The sequence below is a fragment of the Panthera pardus genome, unplaced genomic scaffold (genome assembly GCF_024362965.1).
Source record: "Panthera pardus isolate Hobbes unplaced genomic scaffold, ASM2436296v1 HiC_scaffold_12, whole genome shotgun sequence".
Classification (NCBI taxonomy): Eukaryota; Metazoa; Chordata; class Mammalia; order Carnivora; family Felidae; genus Panthera; species Panthera pardus.
This window is the reverse complement of record NW_026526677.1, coordinates 68,783,005-68,806,681: the sequence shown is the minus strand read 5'-3', so window position 1 is coordinate 68,806,681 and position 23,677 is coordinate 68,783,005. Positions and strand designations below refer to the sequence as shown.

The window sequence follows — 23,677 nt, the reverse complement described above, 5'->3', positions numbered from 1 at the left end:
GCTTTGAATTGGTGACCTAGAGTGGACCAAGGCATTATTTTTAGGTAATTTCTCTAGCACATCCCAGAATCATCCCACAACACACCTGAGTGGCAATAAAGATCAATCATAGACACTGAATTAAAAATTAGTTACAGAGTTGTAACTGACAGCTAAGTTAGAAAGCTATTTAGAGAGCAGCTCAGAGGCTGAGACATTCCTTGATAAACTGCTGGAAGGTGCTGTGCAGGGCGAAAAGCATTTCTTCTTAACAGGAGATGGAAACCTTTTAAGCTGCTTCCTATTTTGGGGCTTGTAGACTTAACCTAGAATTGCTTTTTTCTTTGAGCTTCTTCATCAGAGTTATGTTTTCTTAACTTAGTGACTAACCTGTAGCTTTTTTTTTTTTTTTTTTTTTATTTAAACATAGTTTTTCTCTTTTGCTATTTCTTAGAATTGGTAATGATTACATCTCTGGGCCAGAGGACTGGAAAACTGCTTTATGTGTTCTTCATGTTAAACCATGTTAGGCCTCCTCACCTGAAATCTGGTGAATTGACTTTGTTTTATAACATTCTCAGCTTTTTAAAGGTTGTTTGTAAATTAAAGCTTACAGTTTCTGAGGCACTTGGAGTTGGAGATGTCCCAAACTCTTGAAACCTGTTCCTTGTGAACTTGGTTTGAATGATATGATGCCTTCCTTATATCTTGTCATCTTCAGTTGACAAGAATGAAGCCAGAATGAAGATGATGACAATGAGCAGAAAATACTGTACCAAACAAGAAGTGGTTACTGTCTGTACTGGGAATTAGATTTATGAGAGATAAAAAGAGAGATGTATGAATTTTAGAAGATAAGGTGATGACAAGACTACTTGGATTGAAGAGAGAGAATTGAGAGAAAATATGTGTGTATCTTTATCCCTCTAGTGGAAAGATTACTGTTTTAAAGAATCTAGTTCCAACACAGCCACTGTATTGTGTTACTTAGATAGGCAAGTATTTAAATCTTTACCATGGAGATAACAGAGCATCCCTTGCATCATCACAAGGCTATTGTAATAGAAAACTAAGGATATGAAGAAACTTTGTAAAGCATAGAGAGATCTGCATGTGTAAAGATTTTGCCATGTATGCATGTAACTATGGTTACATTTTCCAGTTGAGGAAGTTTAGTTTTATAAACCTTCTAAAGAAGGTTGTGCAGAAGTCATTGATTTGGAAGTGGTTTCACAATACTGTATTGGAAAAATGATGAGGGAAAACTCATCAGTAAAATATGATACTAAGTAAAACTAACAATATTTGTAATATTTAAAGCTTATTAAATACTCTAAATATGTTCCTATACTTTTGTGAAAGGCAATTTTATTCCTATTAATACAGAGAAGTTGAAAGTGAGTGGCTAATTAACTTGCCTGAAGTCATAATGATAATGATCTGGAATTTGATTCTACATCCTTTGCTCATTCTGATGTCACTTCATCCTGTTACAGTATAGTCCTAGCACATGGAAATGGATGGCACCATGTAAAGAAATGGGAGAGCCTAGAACAGAGCTTTAGAGATAGTGAGATGAGCACCTTCATCATCACTGTTTGAAGCAGAGATTGGAAATGAATAGTACTTAGGATAGATTATCAAATGAATGTAAGTCAGAAAAGAGCTCTAATAGGAAGAAATGAACTTTAAAAGAATAGAAAGAACTAAAAATAGACACCCCTTTTTTCCATCTGTCAATCTGATTCATTCTGGAAGGTATCCAATATAGCAGTGAAACAAAAAGGTAGTTAATGTTCTCCAATATTTGTCAAGTTTAGAAAGAGATCATACTTGAAAAGCAGTAGTATTCAAAGTGGTAGCCTTTTAGTTGGGTAGAAGAAGGCTTATTTGAGGGTCTTTTGTCATCATAGCAAAAGGGAAATTGGTGAAAGGTTGATATTATAGGAAAGGGAGAAAGGTGGTTAAATTTTTCTTTGCTACTTTAGACCATTTAAGATTTATATTGCCTTTTCATAACCAAGAGAAAGATAAATTATCTCAGAAATTTAAGGGACTGTTTAGATGTCTGTCTACAGATGGAATATAGATTTTGAAAATATATGTGATATTGTCTATCTACCTAAATATAGATAGCTACTTGTATGAAAGAATCAACTGAGACTATTCTTAGCCTTTTATTATTAGTATTGTTATCATTGGTACATAGGAGCAGAAGAACTAAATAAAAAACCACTGTGTTATGTACAATATATGTTGTGTTAAATTTTTTGTTTCTAAATTTTCTAGCAGCAGAAGTCTGTTTATGGGAATGTGTTGTATTGAGAAATACTTAAAGCCTATATTTAGGGGAAATAAATCCATAATTAACTGTGCAGTGTGCAGAATAAGTTGTGATCTTGTCAACTTATTTTTTAATGTTTATTTTTGAGAGAGAGCACGCACACACACACTTGCGAGCGTGTGGGGGAGGGGCAGAGAGAGAGAGAGAGAGAGAGAGAGAGAGAGAGAGAGAGAGAGAGGGAGAGAATCCCAAGCAGGCTCCATGCTGTCAGTGGAGGCATTCTCTCTCTCTGTCTCTCTCTCTGCCCCTTCCCCACTCTCATTGGTGTGCTTTCTTTGTCTCTCTAAATGAACAAAGTTTAAAAAAAAAAAAAATTCTTTTTAGATCACCAAACACTTTATGGCTGAACTTGGACTTTTACATTTATTTATTTTTGAGAGAGACAGAGACAGAGTGTGAGCGGGGGAGGGGCAGAGAGCAAGAGAGAGGGAGACACATGAATCTGAAGCAGGCTCCAGGCTCTGAGCTGTCAGCACAGAGCCCAACACAGGGCTCAAAACCACAAACCGTGAGATCATGACCTGAGCCAAAGTCAGATGCTCAACTGACTGAGCCACCCAGGTGCCCCTGAACTTGAACTTTTAGATTCAAACTGGTAGGAGTTTTTTTTTCCTTTAATCAGCATTATTGAGGCATAATTTATATGGAATTTTTATGTTAGAAAAAGTAACATCTTCAATTTTGATTTTGCTAGCTTATAAAACAAATTTTTATCTCAAAAGGTATGCCTTTTAAGAAGGGGATTTGTCAGAGGATGAATTGTTTTTTATGCTGAGAAATAGGCAAACATGGGCCATAATGGAATTTTAGAAGAACAGTTGTATAGTTACGAAACGTGTGAGGGTGGAGATATTTTTTGTTGAAACACTCCTAGTGATTATTCCTTCTTGTAGAAACTTAAAGGCTTAGGTTTAAGGCTTATTAGGAAAAATACTTCTATTTCATTTTATGGAGATTTATAATATTAGTAACTCATATTTTTCACTTACAGAGCATTATTTTGAAACTTAAAGCTGTGTAGATAGCTTATTATTTGGTGCTTAACTATTTTCTGGCTGTATATGTCATTACTGTTTACAGGGGTTTGAAAAAAGATTTTTTAGAAAAGGCCTTCATTTGTTAATGGTTTAGAAGGGTCTTTTGATACCTGCTTGCCACAAATGCAGAATTTAATGAACTGTAGTAAAAGGCTGGTGTAATTTTGACACAAGGTCACTTTGATTTAATGGTGAAGTGCGTGAATAAATAAATGAGATTCCCAGTCCCTACTTAATCTACATGAAACTGGAGGCTTTGTAGAATCAACAAGAGAAGGTTTCTGTTCAATGAGACTTTGGTTTGGCAAGGGTGGTTTGGCAAGGGTGGAGCAGACATTTGTGATACAGAATGAATAGGATACCTTCATACTTCCCCACTCTCTGGGAGATGTAATTGATCATGGTAGTCAGTTCCATAGAGGCAACTGGTGACACATGAGCATTGTTACTGTGATTTTCAAATCTGTTTATCCAAAGACTCCTGATTATCATGTATAATTAGCAACCTACCCAAACACGTGTCCTATACTCCTTAAGTGCTAAGAAATCCTTAGCCGTTTATCACCATCTGACATATATTTGTTCATTAGTTTATTGATTGTGTCTCCCCACTAGTGTATAAGCTTCCTGAGGGCAGCAACTTTGTCCACTATTGCAAATTTCTAACTCCTAAGACTATTTGGCATATGATGAATATTGTAGAATATATGGAATTTCTACTTGCTCATACTAAGGTTTGCAAGGCTATGGGAAGATGGAATATATTGTTCCATCTATTGTTCTAATTGCATCCAGGACATGAACATGTTGTGTTTTCTGGATGAGGTGCACAGTCCCAGAGAGTCTAACTGCAATTTATTATTCACTATGACTAGGCATACTTGAAATTGTTTAGAAAAGCCATGAAAATCTTTGGGCTTACTACCTAACTTACTTACTTTTAAGACATAGGCTGGGCTGTTATAGTATAACCTAGGTATGACTTTTTGCCCGTTATTCTCCACCCCTCCCCCCCCGCAACCAGTATTATGAATGGAGAAATAGACTTTTGTTTCACGTATAAATCTATAAATATTTATATCATCATGTCACACATTGTGGAAGACACAGGAAAACAAAATATTCCTGAATTTATTTTAACAGAGTAAAGGATGAATATTGATTGCTTAAAACAAAAAAGGGACACTCAGATTATAGTTGAGATGATACTCTTTTTTCATGCATCAAATATTTTCGGATATAGAGGTGAAATTTTCTAGTATCTCCAATTCCCCAGACAACCTTAGACTGGTTTTCAGAGAAGAAATTTGAGAATGCTTTGCATAGAGGTTTTTGCTCAAGTTAGGAGATAATTTTCTCAGGGTGAAACAAATAGAACCAGAGATTGATGTTAGGAAAATGCCCATGGGTTGAGGGTGAGAGGACAAAACAAATAGAATCGAAGCTTGTTTGTGTTTTAAGAAGGCTGGAGAAGGACAATATAGCACTTCAGAAAGAAAATACAAATACCCTAGGAGTACATGGTGGTAGTGTATTAATTCCTTAGCTACATGTAGACTTTTATTAGGTCACTTATAACTAGGGTGACATATAATTTATATTCCAAACTGGGTCACTTTTGAGAGTGAAAGGATGTGCTATTTGAATGGGACACTGAGACAATAGGTGTAAAACAGAACTGTTTCAGGAAAACCAGGACACTTGATCACCTCCTACTAATAACATACTTTTCTCCATACTTAGTCCCAGTTCCTTGGACCACAGATAATTTTTTTTCCTACATAGTACTCTGATCTGCATTTGAGGAACTTGTCAAGCTTTGATTCCTTTTTCTTGGTCTTGTTGGAATGAAGGAATTCTTTTCATTTTTTCCTGCTCCCCTGGACTGTTCTTCTGGTTTACAGCCTTGATGGCGGTAAGTGCAGTACTCGCAATGAGTTGTTACTTGACCTTTTATTTTGCTTAGGAAATCATTTTTTGTGTTTCTGATCCAGTATTAGATTATTTTTAAGAATCCTGGTTATATCTTCTTAAGTGGGCTGATGAAGTATTAAGTTCTTAAAATGTAATGCAAAAAGACAGAATTTGTAATTTTTGTATTTACTCTTAAATTACTTGATACTTACATGTTTCCTTTCCTGCAGGTAGGATGATGATTCTGAAACTTCAGATCTTCAAAGAAGGGAAGGAAAACACCTTTGTTTATATTGTGGAAGTGGTGTTTTTATATGTTGGATCACTGTAATGCTTTCATTTTGTTTTCCTATAAATAAATATTTTTTATTCTTATATCAAGCCACGTGTTTTATTCTGTTAGGTAACTTTATCATCTTACATTTTTCTGGTAAATTAAAAATTAACAGAAGTAATAGTTGCCTTTGGGGGTAGTACTTACTCTCATATGATTTTCCTCACCCCTAAGATCCTTATTTGGAATCTGGGATGGGACTAGGTTGTCAAGGTTTGGAAATCACCACTTTGGAGTACTAGAATGGAATCCTAAACAGTCTCAAAATTGAGATAAACCTGAACCCACCTGTGTTCTTCCTAGAGTCTTACTGTTTCTCTGTACAGTCTGCCATCTAGTGGTAGGAATGCAGAATACACCAGAACACCCAGGAGAAGCTGTAGGTTTTCAGATTTTTTTTTTTAATATTAAGAATGCTTATATAGGAGCTAAAACATTTTGATAATGGGGGAAAAAAGAATGACCTTTTTTTGCTGGAAAATATAAATCATTGGTAGTGAATTCTGAGAGTATTCAAAGAGTATGTGTTTTTCTATAGAGCATTTTTATGACTTAAACTTCCTTCAGCTCTCATAAGATTTATGTATTTATAAAAGATTTGTGGGTGAAGAGGCAAATGCATAAATAAAGATAGATGATTTTAAGAGACATAGGTTGGACTGATTTGAAAAAGACACTTGTATATTGATTACAATTTTAGAGCTGTTACGTAATGATTCCATTAACTAAAACACTTTATTTTGCACTTTTAAAATTAAAGTATAGACAGTTCAGCAAACTTGGCTTGTTTTCACTATCACTTAAGAGGCTAAGTTTCAGCCAGATACTAATGTAGAGTATCTTAGGGTTGACTTTGTTTACCTAGCTTCATCTGAATTCTTAGGTATTCCCTCCTTAGTTGTATTTCTTTCCTGCAGATATAGAGGAGGTCAGTCTTTTGTTTTTTGTTGTTTTTTAAAGTGTTCTGAAAACACAACATTTGACATTTATGTGATATATCCCACATATGCTGCAGACTTAGAAATACTTTCTAAATATGTCAAATTTTTTATTCGTCTATTTACAAAAATTGATTTTTTTGGGTGGCTTCCATAAGCACCTGAAATTAGCACTGATAGAGGTCTTTTAGAGTTAATGCATCTTTAAAAAGACTTTGTTTAAAATAAATAGGGATAGCCAGATAATGAATTTGTAATGGCATGGTTATAGTAATTTTTCTGTTGAATAGTTTTAAGGGAAGAAAAACCTCGTTTTACATGGTGATTAAAAAAATCAGTTAAAAGGAAAGAAACACCATGGAATAAACAGGTTAAATATAACATGTACTATCACCAAATTGTAGAGTTATCTTTATTTTTCTTAGTTTTCATATTTGTGAATCTTTTGTTAATTTTGCAGAGAACACAGTGACAGAAATAGCATATTTAGTTGTGCTCACAGATTGGTTTTTCCTGCAGCTGCTGTATGTTTTTGTTTTGGTTTGGTTTTTAGTAAAGTGGGCCTTTGCCTTCCTTACTTGGTGGGTTTTGGAGATAACTTAAGGGCCTTCTACCATGGTGAGAGCTTGAACTTTTGTTCCATATTGGCCTACTTAATGGAACAGTGGCTACCAGATTTCAGCTGTCTTGCCATGCAACTCTTGTGCGTGTATCACCTCTTCCTCACATGCTTGAGGAAATAAATGAACACATGTGGCTGTCCTTTCTGCCATTGATCATGGTATGCCCCAGAGGGTCTGGAATGTCCTTGTGCATTGATTTAGCTCCTTTAGCTTCATAGTACTTGTTATCGAAGCCATTTGGATATCTTTATTTACTTTTAATACTCTGAAACGCACCCTTCCCTCCTCTTTTCAAATTAAGTCCTTGTTACTTGTACTAAACATTCTGTAGTACGTGAGTCTTTCCCCAGTTTTCACCTTCACATCCAATTAATAAGTTGGTACAGGATTGGTATTTGATGTGTGACATGAGAGGTGCTTATTGAGATTTGTAAAATTAAATAATAGTGATATAGTTCTTTACATATTGATTTTGATTACTGTTCATATATAACTTAGTTGCTGAATAAGTTTGAAAGTGTTCAGTTGTTTTTGCATCAACCTATTTAGGCATATCAGTATATATCAGAAAATATTATATGCTTACAATTTTAAAAATGAAATCTTACTGTGTATTGTTCTTTAACATGGCTTTGATTTAATGAACTATCAGCATTTTTCCCTTGTCAGCTTTTTTTGCCCTGTGTTTGTTGGCCTCATAGTATTTCATTGTGAGACCACTGTCATGTAATGAACTATTTCCTCCATTATTGAACATGTCCTCTTACATTGTAACTTAGTTCCTTTAACTTCATAGCACTTTTATCAAAGCCATTCGGACATCTTTATTCCTTACTAATACTTTGAAATGCACCCTTCTATCCTCTTTTCAAATTAACTCAATCTTTGCTACTTGTACTGAATTCTATAGTATGTAAGTCTTTCCCCAGTTTTTTATCTTCACATCAAATTAATAAGTTGGTTAGATTTTTTTTTTTCTTAAGGCATAAGTTAATCTATGAAGACCCTATTTCTGAATTAGTTCTAATGGGAATTATGCAAAAGTGTAGCATTGTGTTTCACACAGAGTACCCGCAAACTATAAAGATAAAATGGTAAGTTACATCTTAATTTGTTACCCTTACACAAAAAATTGAGTGGAATAAGGTATAAAACCATGCATTCCAATTCTCACACTTTTGATGCTTATGACAAGGGCAGATGTGCCTCTCTGTATAATTCTTTGGGCTTACGTCTGATTTCAACTAGCATGTTTTAGAAATACTTTCAAGTTTTTGCTAAATGAGAATAATGTTGCTGGTATTTTTAAAAAGCACAAGTTCAGAAATTTGTCTGCTACTGTTTCTTGGCTATTTTTGTTACTGTTTCTTGGTGAATATTTGTTCCTACCTATTTGTACTCCTACCCAGGAAAGATGTCGAAGATCTGATCAATGAAGCAACATTTGATGATTTACTGAATTTGCCTTCCAGATTCAGTGTATCTCCAATTTTCCAGATGACTGAAGAAATTGGTCATGTTATTGAAATTGATTCTGAAGGCAGTTGCAAAAAGTATCATAAGCCCACAGCGAACATCCTATTCAACAGTAAAAAGCTCAAAGTCTTTCCTCTAAAATCAAGAAAGAACAAGACAAGAATGTCCACTCTTTGCCACTTCTATTCAACATAGTACTGGAAATCCTACCCAGAGCAACTAGGCAGGAAAAAGAAATTAAAGGCAATCCATGTTGGAAAGGAAAAAGTTAAACTGTCACTGTTTGCAGATGACATGATATTATATAGAAAACCCTCAAGACTTCATCAAAAAAACTGTTAGAACTAATAAACAAATTCAGTAAAGTGTTCGGATAAAAAATACACAAAATTTTGTTGCATTTCTGTGTACTAATAATGAATTAGGGAAATAAAACAATCCCATTTACAATTGAATCAAAAAAGAAGAAAAATACCTAGGAATAAACTTAAAGGAAGTGAAAGGCCTGTATTGAAAACTACAGGGCTTAATGAAAGGAATTGAGGAAAACACATATGTGAAGATACTCTGCGTTCATGGATTGGAAGAATTAATATTGTTAAAATATCCCTAGTACCCACAGCAATCTACAGATTCAGTGCAATTCCTATCAAAATTCCATTGCCATTTTTTCAAAGAAATAGAATAATTCTTAAATTTGTATGAAACTACACAAAAACAACCACCACACACAAATAGCCAAAGCAGTCTTGAGAAAGAAGAACAAAGCTGCAGGCATCACACACCCTCCCTGATTTTAAACTATATTACAAAGCTATAGTAATTAAAGCAGTATGGTATTGGGGTGCTTGGGTGGCTCTAACAGTTAAGGGTCTAACTCTTGATTTCAGCTCAGGTCATGATCTCATAGTTTGTGGGATCGAGCCCTGCATTGGGCTCTATGCTGACAGTGCAGAGCCTGCTTGGGATTCTCTCTCTCCCTCTCTCTGCCCCTTCCCCACTCTCTTTCTCTCAAAATAAATAAACATTTAAAAAATAAAAATGTTTGAAACAGTTAAAACAGTATGGTATTGTCATAAAAGTAGGCATATAGATCAATGGAACAGAATAGAGAGCCTACAAATAAATGCATGCATATATTATCAATTAACTTATGACAAAGGAGCCAAGAATACACATTAGGGAAAGAATAGTTTCTTCATCAAATGGTGCTGGGAAACCTGGACTGCTACATGCAAAAGAAAGAAACTTGACCACTGTCTTAACCATACACAAATTAAATAAAAAGTGGATTAAAGACCTGAATGTAAGACCTGGAATCACAAAACTCCTAGAAGAAAAGAGGTGGTAAACTCCCTGACATAGGTTTTGGTGATGACTTTTTGAATCTGACACACAAAGCAGAAGCAACAAAAGCAAAAATAGGTGGGACTGCATAATACTAAAAAAGCTTTTGCACTACAAAGGAAACGGTCAACAAAACCAAAAGGCAATGTACTGAATGGGAGAAAATATTTGCAAGTCATATCTGATAAGGGGCTAACAGGTAAATAACACATACAAGTCAAAACCAAAAACCAAACAATTCAATTAAAAAGTGGCTGAGGATCTGAATAGACATTTTTTTCAAAGAAAACATACAGATAGCCAACAGGAATGTAAAGAGATGCTAAACATCATTAATCATCAGGGAAATACAAATCAAAACCACAGTGAGTTATCACCTCACTCCTGGGAAAGGGGCCTTTATCAAAAAGACAAATACCAAGTGCTGGCAAGGATGTAGAGAAGAGGGAGTTCTTGTGCACAGTTAGTGAGACTGTAAATTGGTGTACCTACTGTGGAAAACATGGAGGTTCATCAAATTGAAAATAGAACTATATGATCCAGCATTTCCATTTTGGTGTATTTATCTGAAGAAAATGGAAACATTAACTTGAAAAGATACATGTACCCTCATGTTCATTGCAGTATTATGTATGATAGCCAAGATATGGAAACATCCTAAGTGTCCATTGATGGATGAATGTATAAGGAGATTGTGGTATATGCACAGTGGAATATTATTCAGCCATGAAAAGAATGATATCTTGCCATTTGCAGCATCATGGATGGACCTCCAAGGCATTATGCTAAGTGAAATAAGTCAGACGGAAAGACACATACTATGTTCTCTCTCTTATTTGAGGAATCTAAAAAAAGTTCATAGATACAGGAAACAGATTGGTGGTTGCAAGAGGTGGGGAATGAGGGTGGGAGAAATGGGTGAAGGGGGGTTAACAGTAGGAAAATGTAATTGATATAAAACACATAGAAATTTTGAATTGTTTAAACTACAGATGTTTATTAATGTATGTGACATAGGTATATTATATGTTATATAGTAGTACTTAATTACCAGTATTTGTTGAGCATTTCCTTTGTAGTTCCAGTAGCATTAACTAATCCTCAAAATTTACGAGGTAGATACACATACACACCAAAAAAACCAGTAGGTTTCAGAGTGATCATTTTGAAAGAGATAGTAGCATTTGGCTGAGTGATTATGATACATTGTAGGTTTTTTTGTTTGTTTTTTACTATTATTTTTGGCCAAGTTTATTTATTAAAAAAATCTACTTGGGTATCAGCATAGTTTTGATATAGCCTAGTGAATGCCTGTACAGTTGGGAACTTGAGACCCTATACATTCTGCTGATGGTGTTTGCCTGAGTTGTGAAAGTGAACTCTAAGTGGCTTAAGTTTCTAAAGTTAGTGAACTTTGCCTTGGGAGATGTGTATAGGCTAGTGGCCTGCACTAGGAATATGGCTGTAACATTAATGAAGCCATTTGGTAATTGGTTACTACTAAATTTTTGATATTTTGCTGAACATTTTCCTCTGAATACAAAAATACTGTTCTGCATTTCATTACTTTTTTTTTTTTTTTTTTTTTTACTATTTTCGTTTTAAATTGATTAGAAGTTTAGTACTTGCACTAGATTGGCTATTTGGATATTCACTTGGTATATATGTTTCTAAACACCTTATCTTTTACAAAATTTAATTCTGATCCTAAATTTGTTACTACTTTGTAGTGAGCTCGTGTGACCTAACCTTTGGGCAAGTCTTGCCTGTGTTGATACAATTAATGTCTACCTGCCACAGACATTGGAAGGGCATATTAAATAGTAAAAGGGAGAGTATTTTGTTTGTATAGTAGGAATTGGTTTTTTCCACTGTCTCTGGAAAAATGCTCTTCATTTCCTTAGTAGGCCTATTTTCTTCTTGACCTTAAATACTAGAAATCCTCTTGAAAATTCTCTTCTGTACCTAAAGCATAGATCCTGTATCCCATGTAGTAATTTTTTTGAGTGTGAGGTTTATGAATTATTTATAATGTAAAATTCAAGAAGGTATTTAGTTTTTATATTCTTAAGGGAAATAACTAAAAGAAAATATAAGATGTGTTTCTATTTTGGAACCCTTTCGATTGGTAAGGGAAATTTAATACCAAGTTTGTGGTTTTTAAGAACTGAAGTCTTCTGAATTGAGAATAGGGAAAGCAGTAGCTGTCAAGATTCCCATAATATGCATGATTCTTATTTGGAATTATTTGCTTTTGGTTAGTCAGAAGTGGGAAAACATTTTTTTCCTGAGTTGTTAGAGCTCAGACTTGGAAGCATTTTCAGGTTATTGTTGTAGTAGAAACATTGTGAGGAGGAAAAATTACTGCCTGGAGTACTGCTTAAAATACTATGGGGGAAGTATAGTCTGTAGAGTTGGTGTAATGATTCAGTATTTTTTCTCAGCAGTATTTATATAACTTTGGTTTTGCATTTGCTCTAGTCTGGGTTCCTAATCTCTACATGAATGCTTATTTCTTTTTCCCGTTTCATGTGAAGTGCTATATTTTAGTTTCTGGAGTTATCCTTCAGTTTTTATGTGGTCATTTCTAAAGTGTAGAAATTTCTAAAGTATTGTTTTCATAAGCAAATAATAACCTTTATTTGTTAGATACTCTTAAATTTGAAATTTGAAAATTTCCACATGTAATGGGCTCAGGTTCTTTATTCTTTTGGGAATAGCAGATTGTGCAGATAGTCTGAAATTGTTGGTTTTAGTCTATGTAAAAGATACCATTTTGGATGCCTTTAAAAAAAAGTCATGCTAAGGCTGTGTATGCTTATAATAATATGCTTATTAAAGTGAATCAAAAAGTATGAGTGACCACTATACATGAGGCACTATTCTGGACCTTAAGGGATATAGCAGAGAACAAAACAGAGCCCTGCCCACATGGAACTTAGATTTTTTTTTTTAAGAGCTCTAAGATTTTATTTACTTATTTTAATGTTTATATTTTTTTGAGAAAGAGAGAGAATGGAGGAGAGGCAGAGAGGAAGAGAGAGAATCCCAAGCAATAGATAGCTGACAGCGCAGAGCCCAGTGTGGGGCTTGTGAACTCACGAACTGTGAGATCATGACCTGGGCTGAGATCAAGAGTCAGACGCTTAGCTGACTGAGCCACCCAGGCACCCCTGGAACTTAGATTTTGATTGAGAGAGAAAAACATTAAATACAGTAAGATGAATTAGGTGGTAAGTGCTCTGGAGACAAAACAAGAGTTAAGGGGGTGGATAGTGATGGTTTGGAGGTAGAAGAGTGCCCTGAGGCTTTGTAATTTTGTATAATTATTCAGAAGAGTTATCTGATAAGGTGACATTTGAGCAAAGATCTATAGGAATAAAATGTGGGAGCAAGAAGTGTAGATATCTGGGAGAAGTGTATTCTAGGTAGAAAGAACAGCAGGTCCTGAGCACCTGTGGTAAGAGTATTTGGCCTTTGGGAGGCACTGCAAAGGAGACGTCAGTGTAACTGAAGCAAAGTTATACAGAGGAGAGAGCTGGTCACAGAGGGATTACATAGCACTGGTAAAATGTATAAATTCTAATATATGTAAAATCCTCTAGTTGTTGAAACTAAAATCTACTTTTTGCTTCATTTAAGATCAGACTCTAAAAAAAAAAAAAAGTTTATTTTGAGGGAGGGAGAGGGGCAGAGAGAGAGAGAGAATCCCAAGCAGGCTTTGCAGTGTCATTGTGGTACCCAATATGGGGCTCAAATTCATGAATTGTGAGATCATGACCTGAGCTAAAGTCGGACACTCAACTGAGTAAGTCACCCAGGCGCCCCAGATCAGGCTCTTTCTGACTAATGTAGCATTTTACTTACCTCTGTGATGAAGAGTATGGAAATTGCTAACAAAAATGTTTAGAGCCTCCTTTTAAGGTCTTTCAAACTAGTTAGAAGAAAATCATTTGTAAGTAGATAATTATAGTATGGAATAATTCTGTAGTGTAGGATTATGTGTCAGCTTTAGTGACTGGCGAGTACTTTAGAATGTGAAAGGGAACACTTGACTCATTTCGAAGAATGAGTAAGAATGAAAAGATTCAGGTGTGAAACAGCAAGGTACATCAGGGAAAACTGGAGAGTGGTTCTGTTTTGGAAGCCAAAAGTCAAGAAGGGAGGATATTGACGAGGACAGAATGTGTGCCGTCCTGTAAGTAGTAGGGACCTCACTGAGGTTAGGCAGTGACAGTGTTGTGTTGTAGATCTTTCTTTGGTCAGTTTAGAGACTGTTTAGGGGTGTGAGGTGAGTGAGACCCCAAATCAGAAGTGAAGCAGCCAGTCAGTCCAACATTTCTCAGTGGGGACAATTTTGGGTGGAGCAGTTTTATTTATTTAAAAAAAAATTTTTTTTAAGTAGGTTCTGTGCCCAACTTGGGGCCTGGGCTCATGACACTGAGATCAAGAGTCACGTGCTCTATCTATTGAGCCAGCCAGGTACCCCGATGGGTAGAGTAGTTTTAAATTATGAAGTGCTGATTGTGCATTGCAGGATGGTTAGTTTCCCACTTGATATTAAATGCCAGTAAAAACTCTGTGTGTTAATCCCCCTCCCCAATTTCTGAATACTTTCAGGAGTGGTGGTACCTCCTGGTTAGGAAATAAATAGGACTTGAATTCTGGCTTTGGCAATGACAGTGTAATGGAGAGGAACAAGTACAATGGCTGGAGATTTAGGAGACTTAGTTATTGATGGGCTGTAGGGAGTGTATATAAACACACAGGTAGGAGCACTTTTGGGGTAGTATTGTGACAAATTTTGTGACAAGTTCAGTTTTGAAAGCTAAAAAAGATTCTGAGGTGTATAAAATGATACCATCATGGGGAAGTAAACATGTTTAAGAATTGAATAGCTTATCAAGATAGTTTCTGGAAGGATATAGAAAAATATAGATATATCTGGGGTGCCTGGGTGGTTCAGTTGGTTAAGTGGCCAACTTTAGTTCAGATCATGATCTTACTGTTCGTGGGTTTGAGCCCCACATCGGGCTCTGTGCTGACAGCTCAGAGCCTGGAGCCTGCTTCAGATTCTGTGTCTCCCTCTCTCTGCCCCTCCCACTCATGTTCTGTCTCTCTCTCTCTCAAAAATAAAACATTAAAAAAGAAAAAATACAGATATATCAAGATAAATGGAGGAAAAAAATTAAGATAACTCCTTATAATTGGGTTCAGACCTTGATCAATGAGCTTCAGGTTCTAAAGGATTCAAAAGGAGCAAGACAGATATATATGCCTTGCCCTCATTATTTTTTGAGAGGCAGAGAAAGCTTAACTTTGGGAATAAGGTGTATGTGATATATTTAGTGCTGTATGACAGGTATGAAGTACTGTTCAAGAAAATTCAGAGAAGGCAGAGATCAAATTGTGTTTTTTTACTATCAGAAACTGAACCATACACACCAAATTGTGAAAGTACTGTTTAATTTTTGTTGCAAGTATGAATTGTGAAAGCCTTGTGTCATTCTTCTGTTCCATGGGCACTCTGTTGGACTGTTTTGTGCTTTGTTCTTTAAGCTTTGTTGGCTAGGGTGACTGCTTATCTAAAATTCATTTGTTATCAAATGTTACTTTGTATAATAATTGGACCTATAAGAAGAAATGTTTTTAAAAGATTGTAAGCAGATAAAATGGTCATAGTTACATTAGTGTTTCTTGCTAGTGATCAAGGCCAAGCTAGGTCACTTGAATTTTTATTTAATCATTATGTGCTGAAGATTAAAAATGGACAAACTACTTATATGAGTCATGAATAACTTTAGTTTCTTTCCCTTTACCACAGTTATAGCTGAGATATTTATACATTTTTTATATGTTACTTTACAAGTGAAACAACTCATTTCTTCCTTTCTATTCTCTCAATTGGATTGTATTTTATATTTTCTTCACTGAATTTGCCAATAATATCCCTTAAGTAGATTGGAGGTAAAACTCTGAGGTTATTAAGAGCTGCCTCCCCCCCCCCCCCCCCCCCCAGTTTCGGGGCTGAAACAATTGTATATTAAACCATTTTATAGTTATGCTCTCCCACTTGAAATATAAAATTGGAACTTAGATTGTTTTAGCTGTTTTCAGAGTAATAGCAAATAGAGTTCTTGGATCATTTCTTCTTGGACATGTATGCAACAAGAAGCTTCAGTTCATTTCCAGTTTTGTTAGAGTTAGCTAGTTGATATCAGCTGATGACTGAGCTAATGGTAAAACTGAAGGGTGAGAAGAATGAAAATTTTATATAAACCGAGATCCTACCCACTCACAGACCACATATCTGCTCTATCTTCCTTATAGTACAAACACAACATTCTAGGGAGAATATTAATAAAGGTCATTTGACCTTCAGTTTGTTCATGCTTCTATATGTCTGTTTGTTTGTGTTTTTTTGAATGGTAGGGATGAATAATACTAACATTGTAGTTCTGAGGGTTTATGAGTAATAAGAGAACTGAAAGTTCTACAGGGCCTTAAAATAGTTCTTTTTGAGATCAATAAAATAGTTGAGGGTGAATTATTCTGAGGAAATTTGATTTACTTAATGGTATTGATCCTTTATATGATCCTAATCAATATCCTTCTAATCAATATTATTCTTCCTAATCCTTTGTAATTAATATTATCCTTCCTAATCAGTGTTACTTCTCAGGTGGATTATAGTGGTCTCAATTATTCTCTTAAGAGATTTTTAATAACTTCTCCAAACTATCTATTGTTGCTCCACTGTTAGATTTTTCACCTGTTAGCATGCACATCCGACATTAATAATAAATTAAAGCTGCAGAGTAAGTTTTTTTTTTTTTTTAATTGCAGACTTAATTCAGTGCACAAATGAGATGAATGTGAACATCCCACAGTTGGCAGACAGTTTATTTGAAAGAACTACTAATAGTAGTTGGGTCGTGGTCTTCAAATCTCTCATTACAACTCATCATTTGATGGTGTATGGAAATGAGGTAAGCCAAATTTTTGATTAACAAGCATACTGGTGTGATGACTGATTATTCAGCTTGCTTCTCTCATGGAAACTTCAGGAATGGCTTTAGCAACCAAATTATATAGGTAAAAAGGGCAAGGGGGCTAGGCAGAAATAAAATTGTAGCTTCTACAATTTGAGGAAGGATAATGGGTCAAAGCCCAGAGCATTTTGAATAATGGGATCAAGAAATAGGGATTAATGTCTAGAGGTAGATTCCGTAAGCAGCACTAGGTTTTGTAGGCCTTGTGCATAGACTGTATGTTTGTCTATATCTGTGTGCTTTATTATGGCCAATCAGATTTCTCCCTGATTTTATATAGTTGTCTTTGGAACCGCTTTGTCTAGTTCAAAGCTGTTACATTGAGCACTAAGATGGCATTTGCTGAGAGGGACTGATTAAAGAGTGCCCTTTTTTATTTATAAATATAATTTATTGTCAGATTGGCTTCCATTCAACCCCCAGTGCTCATCCCAAGTGCCCTCCTTAGGTGCCCATCACCCATTTTCCCCTCTCCCCCATCCACCCTCAGTTTGTTCCTCTGTGTTTAAGAGTCTAAAGAGTGCCTTCTTAAGCAGAAAGGTGTCTTAAACCTTCACTGAAGTCTTCATTGCCCTAAAGGGTAACAAAAAGATGCATAAGCTTTTGTATTTTAATGTTTGGAGAGAATCATCTTGTTTTCCATGATAGGCTAGTGGCTGATTTTTTTATTGTGTTACAAGAATACTTGAATGCAACTAGATAAATCTATACTTAGTGTGCACCTTAGAAAAATGCAGCCCACCAATTGTTGAGAGATGGGGAGAGACTTCAGGTGTTGGTATTAGACTTTTGAGCATAATGACTTTCTGACATCCATCACGTTACTCATTTGGGGCTTTCAGTGCTAAGGCTTTTCTGTCATTTTGGGAAGATACCAATAGAGAATCATTAAATTAGTTTAGAATTAAAGCCAGAGTTTACCTTCAACTTGATCATTGCAACAGATCTTACTACATGCACATTGTGGTGTTCTCTTCTGGTCCTTGTTTTTAATAGCTATAACCATAATTTAGACAAACTATTATATTTAGCTTTTTTATATCATGTCACACCATAAGCATTTCCATGTTCTGTGTTTGGTTTTTTTTTGTATTTATTATCTTTAGTGACAATTTAATGGATCATATATTCCATAATTTTCTTAACTTTCCCTTTCCTAGAAATTTAGCTTTCTGATTATTCACTGTTACAGCAGCATCACATTGGATGACTTTATTTGTAGTGTTTAAGTTTTAAAAGTTATTCCCAGAAGTTACCTGAAATATGATGTCTCAGTCAACAGACATGACTCAGTTTTCTGATTTATTGTAACCAGTGTATGGAGTCAATAGGAATGTTTATATATACTAACTTTAGCATAACTTGAAGCATTTTTTTATCTTAACTATGATAACAGTTTTCTGCTTTTATTGGGATTGTGTTTACTTAAGATCATGATTATTTACTGTGAAGAATTTCAGGCTTATATATCATTTTTCACCTTTTTTAAAGAAAATGTAGTTTATCCTTTAAAAAGAAAAAGCCACGAGTATAACCAATTAGAATGCCAGATAAAGAGGAAGACTGTTAGTCATGGCTTTCCAGGACTATGAATAAGGTGATAATACTAGACACAAAACTTTGATAAAAGTAAGGAAACAGAAAGTTGACAGCGGTTCCTTACAGTTGACTAATAAGAGGAGAAAGATAGTATTTCATTGTGGTTTTTAGATAAACTCATGTTTATTTCCCTTAAACAGCTAAGACAAATTCGATACTCTTCTTATTGGCAGGTTTAGTAGTCTGTGAGAGAGTATGCATAGGATTTTACTCTGTTGTGGTGATGAGAATACCATAGGGCAAGGAGGAGAGTGATCTGTCCTGCCCCTGCTAGGGGCCATTTGTTGCAAATGATGGGGTTGCTATTGGCATCTGTAGGTAGAGAGGCCAGGAATGCTTTTAAACATTACAATGCACAGGATGGGTTTCCCACAACAATGAATTATCACAGGTTATGAAAATCATGGGGTCTAATACTGTCTTAGGATATTTTAACACCTTTTTGAAACCAGTTGTTTTAGGATAAGTGATGAAACATCAGTATTTGATTTATAAATTGTTTTTCAAAATCCTGGCTTGGTAGTTGGGGTGAACGCAGATGAAACAAGATTGAATTAGAGGAGTGCTGGTGTATATCCTAATTGATAGTAACCCTCTGCATGTATTAAAAAAAAAAAATGAAATCTTAAGGGGAAGTGAAATTGAAAGGAATTAGCTCTATTTTAGAGGTTGTATGTAAAGGGAAGTTAAGGTTGTGTTCTGTGGTAAGAACTTTGGAGAGAATTTTGACAGTATTTTGAGAAGATGAACTTTTGCATACATGCTGACCCAAAAATTCAAGCCTAAGTTTATATCATGAGAAACTTTTGTATGTTTGCACATGGAGACCAAGTACAAAGATGTCCATGAAACATGGTTAATAATAGTGAAATTGGAAAGAACTGGATAAGAAATGGATACGTAATGATATACTGGCCTTTGAAATGCTAGAACATCATTTAAAATGAATTAACTGGTTCTACGTATATTAATTAAATACTTTTTCTTGGGAAAAAGTTGTTAAAAAGCACTTTGGAAAAGAATACAGTATGATTTTTCTGTAAATTTAAAATAGAAAAAATTATGTACAGTTTATAGGATATATATATAGAAAAATTATAAAAATGTGTGTGGGAATGATATAAACCTACTTTAGAAAATTATTGCCTTTGAAGAGGGAAGGAAATGAGATTGAAGGTGTGTGTCTTCAATAGAGTTTTTAATGTTTTGTTTCTCTAAGAAAATCTGAAGTAAATATGGCAGTGTGTTTAATCTGGAGAGTGGGTAAGGGAGGATATCTGTAATACTGTTTTCTTGTATGATTATAATTTTGTTTTTAAAAAGGTCATAAAAATTTGGGTCACTAGATAGCTGTATAAAGATTCCACTTGAGTGTGACTAGCTGTAGCCCTAATATGCTGCAGTAAAGCCAAAATTACTGGTTCTAGGTTAAAAGTTCCTACTTCCTTTTAGACGCTGATACTGAAGCCATGGGTATTAGGCTTTAATCAATTCCTGTATGCTAGTGAAAAATATGGATTATGTTTCTAGGTTTAGTAACTAGTTAACAGGACTGAGAATGAGAAATTTAAGCTAGATAAGCTTAATGGAATGTATTAAACACAACCACCCCCCACATTCTCAAATTAGACTTTGTTAGATGGCATTATCTTAATTTGACATAATTGTTTGTTTGTTTTCCAGCGTTTTATTCAGTATTTGGCTTCAAGAAACACATTGTTTAACTTAAGCAATTTTTTGGATAAAAGTGGATTGCAAGGTAAAGACACCTTACTCATTATAGAAAATCAACCCTGTATGATGATTACTGTAGAGTTGAACTCTGTCTTTTAGAACATGTGTTGTGGAGGAACTTCATATTTTAGTAAAAGGTGTAGGGGAAGAAAAAACTGTGTTTTAATGTGAAGATTAAGATTGATTTCAGTGTTTGACACTTAGAACTCTAGGAAATAAAATAGGGTAGAGCTTTCAGAGCATGGACTCGAATTAAACTGCCTTGTTTCAGTACCATCTCTACCACTTACCAGCTGCATGAACTTGAGCAAGTTACTTCACCTCTCTGCATCTGTAAAGTCAGGAATAATGATAGCACCTACCCTGTAGGGTTGTCATGAGGCTTAACCTAGTTAATAATTATAAAGTGCTTACAGTAGTGTCTGGTACACAGGAATCACCATCCATGTAAGTATGAGCTTTCATTGTTATTGTTACCATTTTATGCTTTATTCCAAGAAATTTAGTTGTGAATATCATACATTTTAGTAGCAAAAGTAAGTATGGTGTATTGTTCAGATGAATTGCTCATTGATACTCAGACCTGTTATTTATTTTGCTTTTAATTCAGTAACTTGAGATTGCTACATTGGTACTCCATGCACATTCTGTCTTACTGGGATCTGTCATACTTAGTTCCTGAACTAGGTCTTTAACATTATACAATGCCAGCTCTAGGAATAACATCACAAAGAACATACTAACTGATTTGGGAATATTCAATAGTAGGGCTCAATCTGGGAAATGTTTTTGGAGAAGGGAGATTTTTCTGCTGGGCTTTGAAAGCTAGATGAGAACATGGGTTGGCTTAAGCAAAAGTACACATGAAAGAGCATGGGATATTTAAGATTTATAGAGCAAATCAATATGAATAGAATGTATGGATGATATATTGGAGAAAAGGTAGTGGCAGATAGCCCTCTAGAGCTGTTTGGGGCCAAAATCAGACACAGAAAATTTTGATAGAGTTGGGATTTTATAATGCAGTGAGAAACCATCATGTTTTTGAGTAGAGGGAGAAGGGGAGAAGGACTGTGTGAGAGTGCCATACCTAAGTACAAGTTTGATTACAGTGATAAAGTCTTGAAGACATTGAGACTGTTCTGGTCATTTTTTGGTCATCTAGTAGAACGTTTTCGTCATCTAGTAGAAAGTTAATGACCTGAATTGTGGCTTTTGTGGAGGTAACATCAGTGGAATTTAGTGGCTAACATTGTTTGGGTTGGGAGCTGTCCGGTTCAATACTTGTTCACTTTTGGAAGATGAAAGTATTAATTAGAATGAATCAAATACCCTATCTTCCAGAGATTTGGGAAGGCCAGTAATCTGTATATAGAACTGTTGTAAGATTGATTTTATTTTGACAAAGATGTAGTGCTCCAAGTAGTTAAAAAAAAAATTAAGCAGTGGAATCACTTTTTCAAATAAAACCTTAAATAGCAACCAGAAATATATAACAGATAAAACTGGAGCTGATCTGTTTTCCGGGATGTGGAAGAAATGCTACCTGCTTATCTTTTTATTTCTGTTTATTTCAACTTTAAGAGTCAGTGGACAATAATTTGCAAACCACTACTCTAAAACAGAGTATATGCATATATGCAAATGGAGTTTTTGGTGTCTTATTAGCTACTGATTTTCCACTTAAGATGGAAATTAAGCATTTCTGGTAATAATATTTTAGGATTTTTATTCCTTTTATGTAGAGAACATTTTTTAGGCCTTTTGCTTGAAGCTCATTCTGAAGAGATTATAAAGATAAAACAAACAGTAATTAAAAGTATGTAATTCAGTGGTTTTGGCAGTTCTGGTTGCTCATATAATTTGCTGGGTGGAGTCTGGTATATTTCATTATATTTTATAATATATATACTGGGTATATATATAAATACAAATAAGCTTCTAGTCTAGTGCATTAGACATTATGTACATCATATAGCTAGGAACTGTACATGAAGTAAGAATAATGTGGAAACACAGAGTTCAGGGAAAGTGTCAGAGACTGAAGGATGGTAGGTATTTCTCCCAGCAGGAGGATTGAATAAAGTTGATGAGAGGGAACAATATAAACTAAAGAGCTGAGGAATGTGAGTATGTAACACCTTATAAAATACAGTAGTACTTATGAGCATACATGAGGGTGATAATGTTTTTTTCTATTTTGTTCATTTTTCTCCAGTGGCACTTAGTAGGGCTCAAGAAATATGTGCTGAATAAATGAATTGGTAATGATGTTAAATTCAGTTATTTGACATTTTTGTTGTTATTGTTTTGTCTTTTTAAAGTAGTAGAGATCATCAAATAAAGTGAAATTTGTTGGTGAAGATGAGCTAAAATAAGATGGACCTGGTTCGTAATTAGCAGCAAAAATTTGTAAACTTACCTAAGCCAGGCAGTAACTAAAATAAAAATTGTTATTTTAATAACATTGATTAATTTTTATGTTGCTGAAGTTTTCAAATCTCATGATTATGATGAAAGAAAATCTTCAAGTTTTACTGAAAACATCATATAGTTCTTTCTTATTATGCCTTAAACTTAGGTATTGCCATTTCTCTCGTCATACTATATAGTAATTTTTGTACTTTTTATAAGGTTGGCACACATAAGTTTGGTTTTTCCAAATAATATATAACTGAAGATTTCTTAAGTATGAAAATTATAAAATTGCTTACTGATTTGAAGAGAGGGGCTTATGGTTCCATAGGATGTTCAGTTTGAGTTATGAAGTTATCAAGAAGTATTTAAGAGAACATGGTTTTCCAATTCCTATAGGAATGTTGATCAGAAGTATAATAAAAATATTATTTTAGTGAAATTTTAAAGGGGAAGATTTTTCAAAACCACCTATGACATACCTGACTTAAAACATGTGAAGTGTTAGAGTTTTTAATGTGATGCTATTCATTATTAGTCACTTAATTTACATCACTAGATTGAGTTGGGATAGCAAGATATTATGGCCTTTGGATGAAATGAGTTGGTTTTCTAAGCAAAGTGGGATTTTAATAATTTGTGAAAACATTTTCTATTTTTTTTCTTACAGGGTATGACATGTCTACATTTATTAGGCGGTATAGTAGATATCTTAATGAAAAAGCAGTTTCATACAGACAAGTTGCATTTGATTTCACAAAAGTGAAAAGAGGGTGAGTTAAGCTTTCCCTTTTTTTTGATATCTAATGGATTCAAATATTTTAAAATGTGAACCATAGAAATTAATAGATTATGAATTATGATTTCAGGCCAGTTTAAAATAAG

General features: G+C 34.6%; 1 protein-coding gene and 1 long non-coding RNA gene across 16 annotated transcripts in view; both read left to right on the top strand.

Annotated features, from left to right (window-relative positions):
• PICALM (phosphatidylinositol binding clathrin assembly protein) overlaps positions 1–23,677 on the top strand; it is a 100,505-nt gene that overhangs the window by 16,390 nt on the left and 60,438 nt on the right. For all 15 annotated transcript variants that reach the window (XM_019450019.2, XM_019450017.2, XM_019450018.2 and 12 more), the window contains exons 2-4: positions 16,839–16,981; positions 20,327–20,402; positions 23,463–23,565. In XM_019450019.2, coding sequence (XP_019305564.1) covers positions 16,839–16,981; positions 20,327–20,402; positions 23,463–23,565 — 322 coding nt within the window. The remainder of the gene's footprint in view (positions 1–16,838; positions 16,982–20,326; positions 20,403–23,462; positions 23,566–23,677) is intronic.
• On the top strand, positions 394–5,655 carry LOC128776189 (uncharacterized). The gene is made up of 2 exons (XR_008421239.1): positions 394–5,275; positions 5,505–5,655. It is a non-coding gene; the product is annotated as an uncharacterized LOC128776189 (long non-coding RNA).